Source organism: Ursus maritimus, unplaced genomic scaffold (assembly GCF_017311325.1).
Source record: "Ursus maritimus isolate PB19 unplaced genomic scaffold, ASM1731132v1 scaffold_18, whole genome shotgun sequence".
Lineage (NCBI taxonomy): Eukaryota > Metazoa > Chordata > Mammalia > Carnivora > Ursidae > Ursus > Ursus maritimus.
The window spans coordinates 20,873,295-20,886,736 of record NW_024424230.1 but is presented as its reverse complement, the minus strand read 5'-3'; the positions used below and the strand labels follow the sequence as shown (position 1 = coordinate 20,886,736).

General features: G+C 36.1%; 1 protein-coding gene across 1 annotated transcript in view; it reads left to right on the top strand.

Annotated features, from left to right (window-relative positions):
• The window catches only part of DCC (DCC netrin 1 receptor), a 704,420-nt gene that overhangs the window by 658,368 nt on the left and 32,610 nt on the right, over nt 1-13,442 (top strand). Inside the window, exon 26 of the mRNA XM_008693128.2 lies at nt 7,522-7,677. Coding sequence (XP_008691350.1) covers nt 7,522-7,677 — 156 coding nt within the window. The remainder of the gene's footprint in view (nt 1-7,521; nt 7,678-13,442) is intronic.

Sequence of the window (13,442 nt, the reverse complement as noted above, 5' to 3'; positions counted from 1 at the left end):
GTCAACATGTACACTCGGATATCGACTCAGATTTCCAGACTTCATAGCTGTATCTCGTTTGAGAAAATCTCAGTTGAGAAGGGTCAGACAGGAGTGAGCAAGGCTGTCAGAAGCTGTAAGCGTTTTCAAGTCCACCACTCACAGTGTCCTCCATCTGATGTCAGTACATCGTCAGTCACACTGTAGTGGGCAGTGGTCTGGTCACCTCCACATCAAACCTCATCTTTGGGCTGGCGAGGTCTAAATAAAGGAAGCCTTCCTTTAGCTCATAAAGGACAGAACATATTCTGAGCCTACATTTTGTTTTACAATCGTAATTCCAGTTATTTTCCCCTGCCAGGGGAATCTCAAAAATCTTAGCATCATATTTCCCTTGGGTTCAAATTTGAGTTAAAACCTACCATTTAGGGGCACCTGGGTGGCTCAGTTGGTTAAGTGTCTGCCTTCTGCTCAGGTCATGATCCCAGCAGGGTCCCGAGTCGGGCTCCCTGCCCAGGGGGGAGTCTCCTTCTCCCTCTCCCTCTGCTCCTCCCCTGCTCGTGCTTGTTCTCTCTCTCGAATAAATAAATAAATAAAATCTTAAAAAAAAGAAACCTACCATTTAATTACCCAGTTACCTCTATCTTAATGTATTGAACTTTTTTCTTGAATGTAAGACAGGACATTTTTGGTTTTTTATAGAACTATTTATGTTTTTGGCAATGACAACAATTTTCAGCATCTTGGTAAAATATTCAGTTCATCTTTTAAGTGGTCATATTTTAAATTGTGGATTTTTTAAAAGATTTATTTATTTGGTGGTGGGGGGGCGGATAGAGAAGAAAAGAATCCCAAGCAGACTCCATGCTGAGCCCTGACACTGGGCTCAATCTCCCAACCCTGAGATCATGACCTGAACCAAAACCAAGAGCTTAATCGACAGTGCCACCCAGGTGCCCCTAATTTGGGGGTTATTTTTACAGATTTATTGAGGTATAATTAATATACACAAAACTGTACATATTTAATGTATACAATTTGATAAGTTCGGACATATGCATAGACACATGAAACCATCACCATGATTAAGGTAATACACCTGTAAGAGGAGTATTTTAAACAGCATTTCCTATTACGTGACATTTGGTTCAATCTTAGGATCTGTTGGATCCCTGAGATTGATAACAATAACCAGCATTGTTGAAGGGCTGACTCCTGACCCTCCAGGCTTTTGTACTTAATCTGTGGATAATCTCTTCAATCCACACCATAACATTGGTACTATTATCTCCACTTTACAATGAGAAAACTAAGAAACAGTGACCTTAAATAACTTGCTCGGGTTAATGCATAGTTCTCTATTACGGCATAACACATTACCTCCGAAACGTAGCAACATAAAACAATCACTCATTTTCTCAACGGCTTCTGTTGTGTCCACACATTTGCCAGCATGTCCTCAAGACATGACTCCTGGCTCCCTCCAGGATGAGTGATCTAAAAGAGTGAGAGAGAGGGACACCTGGGCGGCTCAGTCGGTTAAGCGTCTGCCTTTGGCTCAGGTCATGATCCCACGGTCCTGGGATGGAGCCCCGCATCAGGCTCCCTGCTCAGTGGGGAACCTGCTTCTCCCTCTGCTCCTCCCCCTGCTTGTGCTCTCTCTCTCTCCAACAAATAAATAAATAAGATCTTTTAATAAAAATAAAGAGTGACAAAGAGAGGACAATCTTTTTCTTTGAATGTCTTTATTTCACATCAGAAAACCAATTTTAATGAATGCTTTCATATAAAAATGCCATTGTTCAGAGAACAAAGGTTTTTTTTTGTTTTTTTTTAACTTTTTAATTTAAATTAAATTTAATTAACATAGACTGTATTACTAGTTTCAGAGGTAGAATTTAGTGTCATCAGTTGCTTATAATACCCAGTACTCATTACTTGAAGTGCCCTCCTTAATGTCCATCACCCAGTTACTCCATCTCTCCACCCACCTCCCCTCCAGCAACCCTCAGTTTGTTTCCTATAGTTAAGAGTCTCTTGTGGTTTGCCTCCCTCTCTGTTTTCATCTTCTCTTACTTTTCCTTCCTTTCCCCTATGTTTATCTGTTTTGTTTCTTAAATTCTACATAGGAGTAAAACCATATGGTATCTGTCTTTCTCTGACTGACTTATTTCACTTAGCATAATACCCTCCAGTTCTATCCATGTCATTGCAAATGGCAAGATTTCATTCTTTTTGTTGGCAGAGTAATATTCCATTATATATATACACCACATCTTCTCTATCCATTCATGTGTCGATGGACATCTGGGCTCTTTCCATAGTTTGGCTATTGTGGACATTGCTGTTATAACCATTGGGGTACAGGTGCCCCTTCAGATCACTATGTTTGTATCCTTTAGGTAAATACCTAGTAGTGAAATTGCTGGCTTGTAGGGTAGTTCTATTTTTAACTTTTTGAGGAACCTCCATACTGTTTTCCAGAGGGGCTGTACCAGTTTGCATTCCCACTGACAGTGCAAGATGGTTCCCCTTTCTCCATATCCTCGCCAACATTTGTTTCTTGAGTTGTTAATTTTAACCATTCTGACTGCTGTGAGGTGATATCTCATTGTGTTATCTCATTGTGGTTTTGACATGTATTTCCCTGATGCCAAGTGATATTGAGCATTTTTTCATGTGTCTGTTGGCCATTTGTTGGTCTTTGTTAACCTGATTTTGGAAGTGGAATTTCTTCTGTATTTGTGCTGCATTCCAATGGTCACCAGACCAACCCTGGTGAAATGTGGCAGGGAACTCCACAAGGATGTGAACACCATGCAGTGGGACTCAATCGGAGGCATCTCAGATACTGGCTGTAACATGTACTCACTACCAAGAGCCAGAACTAGATCATGAACCCAGGCAGTCTGACCCCAGTGCTTGGGCTCTTTACCACAATGTTGAGAATAACTACAGAACACACATTTGTGAACATTCATATATTTCCTAAGGGGAGTATGAGAATATTGGTGGAGTTCATGGATATTCCATGGCAAGCACTTGTCAAAGAACACCTGAAAATGTGAAGGAGAGGAAAATATTTATCAAGGCCAATAGACACTAAATTTCCAAAGAGTCCAGATGATATATAGGTCATTGCAGAAATGACGTGGTAAGGAGAAGCAGAATGAGAAACCGTTTCACTTAAATTCTCTCACTTCAAAATATTATCTTTACTTCTATTTTTCTACCTCTCTTCTTCAACACATCTCTCGACTCTGTCAAGTGCCATATTGAGAAATACCTACAGAGCGATTTATTTCTTGAAATTGTAGCTTAAAAAAAATCTCTACTTTAGATTTCCTATCGGTTGCATTTCATGCCAACATTTTTAAGAATGTTGTAAAAGCTTTCAAATAACAATATGCTCTGTTCAAAGAGCTAAGTAATTTGGTGAGGGAATTTCTACTTGAAAAATCTTTGTGCATCAGTGTGAGATATAAATTCAATTGTCAGCAAGCTGTGTCAGAGCAGATTTCTTGTCATATTGGGCCACAGAGCAGAGATTTATTGAAAATTCTTGATCATATCGGTTTCTGAGTTGTTTTACATAAACATAGCAGTGCAGTGAATGCTTTGAACTGTAGTGTGAGGGAGAGAGATAGAGAGAATGTGCGTGTGTGTGTGTGTGTGTGTGTGTGTGTGTGTGTGTGTGTATTTCTGGCTCTCAACCCTGACATGTAGGAGAAAAATACCAAACGGCATTTCAATACACAGAGTTGTATCCAACTTACTTTAGAATGATTATTTCTGCAACAGCTATCTTCTAAGTAGGTGTAGACTTCCGTGCCCTTTTAGAAATGAATCATGAATCAAAATACTTCAAAACCAAAGCTTTGGAAGACAGACTATTCTATTTCATGCCACGGAATAGAACAATGGGAATTGTTGAGATGCAGAAACATACAATAGATATATTATTTTTTAAAGAACTTTTATTATTTGTGAGCCATTTGTACCCAGGTCAGTAGTGAAAATGCAAAACTTAGAAAGGAAAATTCCTTTCTTCAGTAATGAAAGACTTGGAGCTGGAATATAAATTTAGTCTCTTGGGTTCTCTTAGTTCTCTGATTTTATATTCCGTGGCTGACCAAATTATTTTATGTTTCTCCATTCAAGTTTATTCAGCTCCAACCAGGAGATATTTATGAAATTCTTTTTCTAAATGTATTATAAAATATTGGTTAAGTTCGCATAATAATATTGATAAGGAAATGTGTGCAATTTGTGGAGTGGGTGCCTTCTATAGCTAAGGGAAACTATCATTGTCACATTTATTCATGGGTAAAAATTGTCAACACAGAGACAGCTTTACAATCTGGCAATCAACATTAATGACTATGCAGTGATCCCATATGATCAGTAAGATGGGTGAAATCATTAAACTGACTGCCTGGAGACTGGGTTTATATTTCCCAAATATAGACATTATATTATTGTATGGCTCTTATTTACAAATGTATTCAAGTCCATTATTATTACTATTATTACTATAGTAACTGTACACCCCAGGAAACTAAAAAACACATCAAACCACTTAAATAGTCTCCAGTGGGTTAAAATGACAGATTTCTAAATATTACTTCTAGAAAATCCTTCTTATTAACTCACTTGAAAAATATGAAGTATCTCTAGGACTGCACTGTGAGAGATGCAAAGACTACAAAATTATAACCTCTTTCTTTAAGGAACTTATAATCATTTTAGCTGCTATCTGGCTTGAATCTCTGATTCTTTTTTTAATTTTCCCTGTCACCTTTTTTCTTTTCCTTTTTCTGAAGTCTGTTCATGTGTTTATCTACAATTTACTCTTTATAAAATATCTTTATAAGACATTGTGCTATATACCACTTATTCTCAAATTTTCATTCAATTCTTCCCAAAAATAATTTAGAAAACTTTGTGGCACCTGAAACATTTTGAATTTAACATTTAAAACAGTTTGTTATAAATATCTGTGAAGGATATCATTTCTTTGGTATACCACTCTCTTAAATAAATCGAAATGCATAGATACACCATAGCAATTTGATATCCACCATCATCTATTTACAAAATACATGAGGAACCTTCTCTTTAACAGAGAAAAACTTAACATATGTTTCTCCTTGAACTAGTACCTACAATTCACTCTCCCAACAGAATAATATACAAATGTCACCTGTCTTTATGCCTTTTCTTGATCATCTATCTTATTTCTTTGCAATATAATATTTTCGTAAACTGAAATTATTTGTTTATTGTTATAAACTTATTTTGAGCATAAGTTTAGGTTTAACCGCTGGGGTTTTTTCTTCGGGGTTGAGTTAACATTACAATTAGTATTTCTGTGCAATTGTGTATAAAGTAAGATTTTATTAGAATTCTATCACTTAATGACATAAATGAGGCTTTTCTGTACAGTTATTGCATACATCTGTGGGTAAATGTTACTTTTTGCATAAATTCTATTCCAGTGTTTTATTTATCTAAACACTGAGAAACTTTGTTTGCGTATATATGTGTGGGTGAATGTTACAACAATGAGATTTTTATAGCAGTCACTCATGATTTGAACTTCCAAATTACGTGCCCAGATCACACTGTGAACTCTCACCTGAAGTTATTTTTTATAATATTTCAACTAACTAGATATTGTCCTCCAATTATGCTGGAAGTAAAAATTTTAGAAACTGCCTTTCAAAAGTATTTGTTACTCATTCAAGTTATTTGCTTTCTCATTTTTAAGAGATATACCCATGAAAAACTTTACCAAGATTTACAGGGTAATTATAAAATACATCTGCAAATTTTTTCCACTAAGGAGTATTTCATATAATACGGTGTGTTATGACAGGATTGGAAGCATTGAAATATCATTTACGATATACTGTTATCAATGTAATTTTTTGAAAAATGTTTTTGTTCTATTTAAATCTATGTAGTTTGTATTCATTACACGGAAAACACCATCGTTTAACTTACTTAAATGAGTTAGTCCTTATTGTGAAACCAATAGTTTTTTTAAATTTTTCAATTCAAATAAACATGTTAATATACATTTCAAGGAATATTATAAATACACTGAAAAATAAATTCCAGATTGCAATTTCAAAAGCTATTTTACTAGAAGCAGCCCTTTTGATTTAAAGTGTTGGATATTCAATGTAATGGATCTGCATTTTAAGTTAGAAAAAAAAATTTCAAATCCACATGTGTTTCTAACTAATTTAAAATAATGTTAGAAGGGGGAATGAACCATGAGAGACTATGGACTCTGGGAAACAAACTGAGGGCTTTAGAGGGAAGGTGGGTGGGGGATCGGGATAGGCTGGCGATGGGTAGTAAGGAGGGCACGTATTGCATGGTGCACTGGGTGTTATACGCAAGTAATGAATCATGGAACTTCACATCGAAAACTTGGAATGTACTGTATGGTGATTAACATAACATAATAAAAAATTTTATTAAAAAGTAAAATAAAATAAAATAAAAAATGTAATATAATCTGTATCCATGATCATGAAGTTACTTACGTAAGAGGAATATGATAAAAAGAAAGGTTTTCCTTTGGTAAGTGTGCATGCTTATGCATGTTAAACTCCAGTGATTGGTATTAGAGTGTAATTAAAAATAATGCATATAATAGAACTAACTGTATTGATGTAATAGACAGAAATAAACTGCTGAAGATCATTCTAGTAGCTAGTTTAAATTGTATTTTTGTTAATAAGAGGGAATACTAAACATTTTGTAAGTTGAAGATCAACTACAATTAGAATAAATATTTTATAATGTGACATGATTTAATAGATATTGAATAATGGAATTGAATAATGCTCAATACACCTAGGAAATATTATGTAAGACATTGATCTGTGGGTTTACGCCAGTACTACTAAAAAATGGTTGGTATTCCCTGACATTTAGTTATATTTAAATTAATGTGTCACTAAACTGTACTGTTTTGCTGTGCGAAGGCATTTTCTTTCCATTTAAATAAAAATCCTAAGTATGATTTTTGAGACCATACCTTGCTTTTCTGTCTCCAGGCTATCTCTCAAGAGCATTACATTCCTGCACAGAATGAACAGAAAATTTCTATTTCCGTAGCTCACTTTACACAATGTATTCAGTTTCTAAACAACCCCAAAATTTCTAACGCCACAGTTCTTGCTTGGGAGAAAGAAAAAGGCAAAAACAAAACAAAACAAAACACAACAAAACAAAAACCAGAGAGCCTTAGCATGGCTTGATGCTGGCTTGATTCATTGTTTCTTTCTTTGAAACTGTGGGAAGTTTGAAATCTCAGGGTAATGCTCTGTAGTAAGGTGCTGGAGGAGGGAGCTTTTTTAGAGTAAGAAAGAGACTTTGTGGAAAGAGGCAAGTAAAGGAACCTACAGGATACTATGAAGAGTATGCATGGGTTTGAAGATGTGAAAATTTAGCCCTTTCCTTTTTTGTTTGTTAGGTGGCTACCTAAGATAAATAATAATAATAGCAACATCTTTGTTTTTGCAGCTGTCGTGAGTGCCATCCCTGTGCCAACCCTGGAAAGTGCCCAGTACCCAGGAATCCTGCCATCTCCCACGTGCGGATACCCCCACCCGCAGTTTACCCTCCGGCCTGTGCCATTCCCCACACTGTCTGTGGACCGAGGTTTCGGAGCAGGAAAAAGTCAGTGTAATGCATTTCCCTTTCTTTTTACTAAGAACAAATGAATAATAACCAAGGAGGTTGTGTTAAATGTATAGCATTTAGATGCTCTCATCCCTTGGAAAAACTGGTTTATGTCTGCCCTGGCTCACAATCAGAGGACTGATTCTCTGAGTCTTTCCAAAGCACATTCTGCAGACAATATGGGAAGCTGTGGGGAAACAAAGGTTAACTGGTTCAGTAAAGCAATGATGTGATGGGTGCTTGAAATGAATATGTTCTGTCAACGAGGAAATGAATAATCAAGTGACTGTTCTCCAACATATTCTTGTGTAAGTGTCCATTGGTTATATTTAAAGGTGTCTCATTGATTCCTGGTGAGCCAGTAGTTAAATGAATGCTTTAGTTTCTTTAGTTAAACCAATTAAGCAATATCTTTTGATTTTTAAGTAATAATTGTTGGAGAAAAAGATTTCCAAAGGAGGATTTCATTTGTTTTTGTTCATTTATTTATTTTTCCGATTTTAATGAGATATAGTTGACATACAACATTGTGTAAATTTAAGATTTACAGTGTGTTGATTTGATACACTATGTATTACAAAATGATTACCACCATAAAATTAGTCAATACCCCCCTCATGTCACATAATTGCCATTTCTTTTTTTTTTTTTTTGTGGTGAGAATGTTTTAAATCTACCTTCTTAGCAACTTTCAAGTAGATAATACTGTATTATTAGCTATAATCACTATGCTGTACATTAGATGCCCAGAACTTAATCATCTCATACTGGAAGTTTGTACTCTTAAACCAACATCTCTTTTTTCCCTCTACCTCAGACCCTGGTAACCACAATCCTGGTCTCTATTTTTATGAGTTTGTCTTTTTTAGATTCTACATATAAGGGATATCCTATAGTATCTGTCTTTCTGTTCCTGACTTATTTCACTTAGCATAATGCCCTCAAGGTCCATCCATATTGCTGCCAACAGCAAGGTGTCCTTCTTTCTCATAGCTGAATAATACTCCATTGTATATATATCACATCTTCTTTAACCGTCTATCCATTGATGGATCCTTAGCTTGTTTCCATATCTTGGCTATTGTGAATAATGCTACAGTGAGCATGAGACTGTGTATATGTCTTTAAGATCCTGTTTTCACTTCCTTTGGGTATACACCCAGAAGTGAGATTGCTGGATTATATAGTAGTTCTATTTTTAACTTTTTTAGGAATCTTCATACTGTTTTCCATAGTAGCTGCACCAATTGCCATTTTTGGCAACAGTGCACAAGGGTTCTCTTTTGTCCACATTCTTGCAAACATTTCTCTCTTGTCTTTTTGATGATAGCCATTCCAACAGATATGAAGAGATATCCCATTGTAATTTTGATTTGCATTTCCCTGGTAATTAGTAAGGTCAAATACCTTTTCCACATATTTGCTGACTGTCTATATGTATTCTTTGGAAAAATGTATATTCAGTTCTTCTGCACATTTTTAATCGAATTTTTTTTTTGCTAATGTATGACTGTGTTACATATTTTGGATATTAACCCCTTATCAGATATGTGGTTGGCAAATATTTCCTCCCATTCTGTAAACTGCTTTTCATTTTGTTAATAGTTTTCTTTTAGCTGTACAGAAGCTTTTTAATTTGATATAATCCCATTTGTTTATTTTTGCTTTTGTTGCCTTTGGTTTTTGGTGTCAAATCCAGAAAGTCATTGCCAAAACCAATGTCAAGCCCCCTATGTTTTCTTCTAGGAGTTTTACAGTTTCAGGTCTTAAGTTCAAGTCTTTAATCCATTTGAGTTCATTTTTGTTTGCAACATAAGGAATCCAGTTTCATTCTTTTGCAAGAGTTAATTCAATCTTCTCAATGCCATTTATTAAAGAGACCGTTACCCCCACCTCCTGTATATTTTGGGCTCTTTGGCATAAACTAATTGACCATGTATACATGGGTTTATTTCCAGGCTCTCCATTCTGTTCTATTGGTCTGTGTGCCTGTTTCTATGCCATACCATACTGTTTGACCATTACAGCTTTGTAATATAGTTTGAAATCTGGAAATGTGATGCCTCCAGCTTGCTCTTCTTTCTCAATATTGGTTTAGCTATTTAGGGTCTTTTCTGGGTTCATACCAATTTTGGGATTGTTTGTTCTATTTCCGTGAAAAATGCCATTGGAATTTTGATAGGAATTGCATTGACTCTGTAGATCACTTTGGGTAGTATGGACATTTTAACAGTATTAATTCTTTCAAACCATGAGCATGGACCATCTTTCCTTTTATTTATGTCTTATTCCATTTCTTTCATTGACCTCTTATAGTTTTTAGTGTAAAGATCTTTTACCTCCTTGGTTAAATTTATTCCCAAGCGTTTTATTCTTTTTGACACAATCGTAAATGAGATTGTTTTCTTAATTTCTCTTTCTGATAGTTCATTGGTAGCATATATAAGTGTAACTGATTTTTGTGTATCAATTGTATATCCTGAAAGTAATATCTCATTTGTTTTAAGGAGAGTAGGTATAGAGAGAGACTCTCAATCTGTTATATACACCCTGGTGGTTTCTCCTATGCCATTTGACTTTTTTTTTCTTCAAGCACAGCATTTTAAAATCGATTTTATGGCTTTCTTCTCTTAGTTAGGAACAGGTGACTCAGCAGCTCATGTAAGATAGGATGTTTTGTAATAGATAAGATGATAACAGCAATAAAATATATTTGTGAGATAAGCTATATTTTTTCCAACCCAACAGGGACAGCTCTAAGAAATCATAAATCGTCTAGATGTAGCAAGGTTAGAATTAAAAGGCACCAAAAATCTGCCAAGAGAGAATTAGATTTATTTTCCCTTTTCTCACTACACATCATGTCTACAGAATAGAGTTGTGTGCAGAAACTCAAGGAAAAATAGTTCCCCAAACCATATTGGAGAGAATTAAATGAGAAAGATATGGGAAGTCCAAAAACCAGAAATTTTCAAATCTCAGGACAACTAGGAAGGTGATTCCAGTCAAAGAATTCAGAACCTACGGTCCCTTCTTCAGCTTCTGAAATGAACTTTCCCCAACAGAAAAGAAAGGATTATAGTTTTTGCTTAGTTTTTGCCTCATCGGATCACTGTCTACTATTTTCTGATTTCATTTATATTCTCTGACTTTAAAAGTATGAGAGAATGTGTACAATGACCTTTCTCTCTTCACTACACAAGACCAAGTCCAGCCAAAGTTCACTATGTTTTTTTAAGGAAATTAACTATTTTATTTTATTCATGATGTATTCCTGTCATTTCTTTTTCTCTTTAAAGGCATGGTCTCCTTCTGAGAACTCAGCATCCCATTTACTCTTCTCTTTTCCTCTTGATTTGGGGCAACATTCAAACCTGTCTCATTGAATCATAGGCATAATCATTCCAAAAGTTAAGTTTCAATGAAAAAGAAAATAATAAGTGAGCTAGCATAATTTTCTTTTCCTTTCCCCGTTGGCTGAAATCAGTTATTGGAGAAGCTCGGTACCATGGGATGGAGAAGAATATGAACTAGAGAATTCACATGGGGAAGGGCAGGAAGGGTGAGTTGTGAACCAATAATACAGTTTATCAGATTACCATTCACCATCAGGACTTTGTGTGAGTCACGGTTCTCATCTCAGATTCTTCTACCGTGGATGTATTTATTTCTTAGGCTGCCATCATAAGGTACCATAAAATGATGGTGGTTTAAAATGACAGGGATTTATTCTCTCATAGTTCTGGAGACAAGAACTCCAAAATCAAGGTGTTGTCAGGGTTATGTTCCCCGCAAAGTCTCTAGAGTGGATCCATCTTTACCTCCTCCAGCTTCTGGGTATCCCTTGGCTGTGGCAGCATAACTTCCGATATCTGCCTCCTTCCCATGGCCGTCCTCCCTCTGCCTGAAGAGGTCTTATAGACCCAGACCTCTAAGGACATATTTGGGGGCCAGAGAGCAAACTTTTATGAAGAGAATTGTGTCTCCCAAAAAGATACGTTGAGGTTCTAACCTCTAATACCTGTGAATGCGACCTTATTTAGAAATAGCATCTTTTCCTCTGTTACCAAGTTAAGGTGAGTTCATGCTGAGTGGGTCCTAATCCAATCTGCCTTGTATCCCTAGAAGAGAGGAGACTCAGACACACAGGGAGAAGATGGCCATGTGACAACAGAGGCAGAGATTGGAGTGATGCATGCACAAGCCAAAGAACCATAAATGAACTAGGATAAAATGTGTTTTTATTTGTGGTTAAATAATTTGTTTATATCTGTGGTCAGAGTCTCATGGACCACTCTGGTACAGGACTTTGATAGAAGAGCAAGCCATGTATATGTGGGGACAGAGGGTACACCGGAAATCTCTGTACCTTCCACTCAGTTTTTCAGTGAACCTAAAACTGCTCTATTAGAAATAAATAAATGAATGAATGAATAAGTAAAGAAATAAATGAATGAAAGAAAAATGTAGCCTCTTTAGTAATGCTAAAAATTTTGTTGACTTATTTAAAGGTAAGGATTATTAAATAAGGGTAGTTATATAACTATAATAGATAATGTAAACATAAAATATATAATGCAACTATTATATAAAGTTATATAAATAAGGGATTCCTACAGAGTGCTTAGCTTAATTTTTGAACTTGATCTAAAATCAAAAGGCACGGACATACTACTCCTGGCCAAAACGTCACAGCTTTTTTAAAATATATATTCAGTCATACATCAGGCAATTTTTGAGCAAAAGGAATGTGCAGTGCAAAAGAAATAGGCACAAATATGTGTTTCCACGTGATGGCTTAGAAAAGGAAAAGAAATAAGCACCCTCTTTTCTAGGAAACCAAATATTCTCTAAATCACTGTCAGAAACAGTTAACTTCCAGCCATTCAGTATCGGTTTCTAAATGCCTTGGAGACCACTAAACATCCCTGTTCTTTCCCAAGCAGAAAACATTTCATGACTCTGGCTGGAGATGTCTTATTAGTCACCTTGAGAAACAACGAAAGTCACACATAGGAAAAGAAAAATCTGTGCCAAGTGTGGAGACTCTCCTTCCTCCAAAGTTATCTGAAAGACCTTTGAGTTGTGCAAGAAATGAATCGCTAAAACTCTGCTCCCGAAGAGCTGCTCCTTCCTGAAAGTCACAAATAAAGCTGGATTTCTCTCCTACCATAAGAAAAAGAAAGATCTAGGATATTGTACCTTTGCATCACGCACATTCGGTGATCCACTGAGAAAGATTTATATAGTTCTGATGGACAAATACCTCCCCTTCCTAATAATAAACTGTAGTTCGGGTCTTAGCCTCAATAGGCAAACTGTCCCTGGGGAACAAGAAACAGTGCCATCTTTTGAAAACTTCAACCAATGGATAGTCTTGAGGCCCCATTTCTACAAGTCACTAAAAACTTGGTACCCCCATTTTCTTATCCTTGAAACAGGTAGATACCAGAGGTTCGATGATTTTTACCATTCCTTTCGGTTTGGGTATTGTCTTAGTTAGTGAGAAGGCTGGTCAACCTCACCCATGTTATTTTTCTGTGCCAGCTCTCCCCCAACTTGGAACTCAAATAATAAATCAAATAAATACATAAAACAGATAATGACTTGACCTAGATAGAATCACGGGCACAGTGGAGTTACTGAATTTCTCTCTAGGGTCTGTGCAGAAGTTCACGCTGTCAGGAGCGGGGGCTACTTGGGAATATTGCACACTTGTTTGTTCTGAGATTAAGGAGTGAATTGGGTTCCTTAAGTGTTCA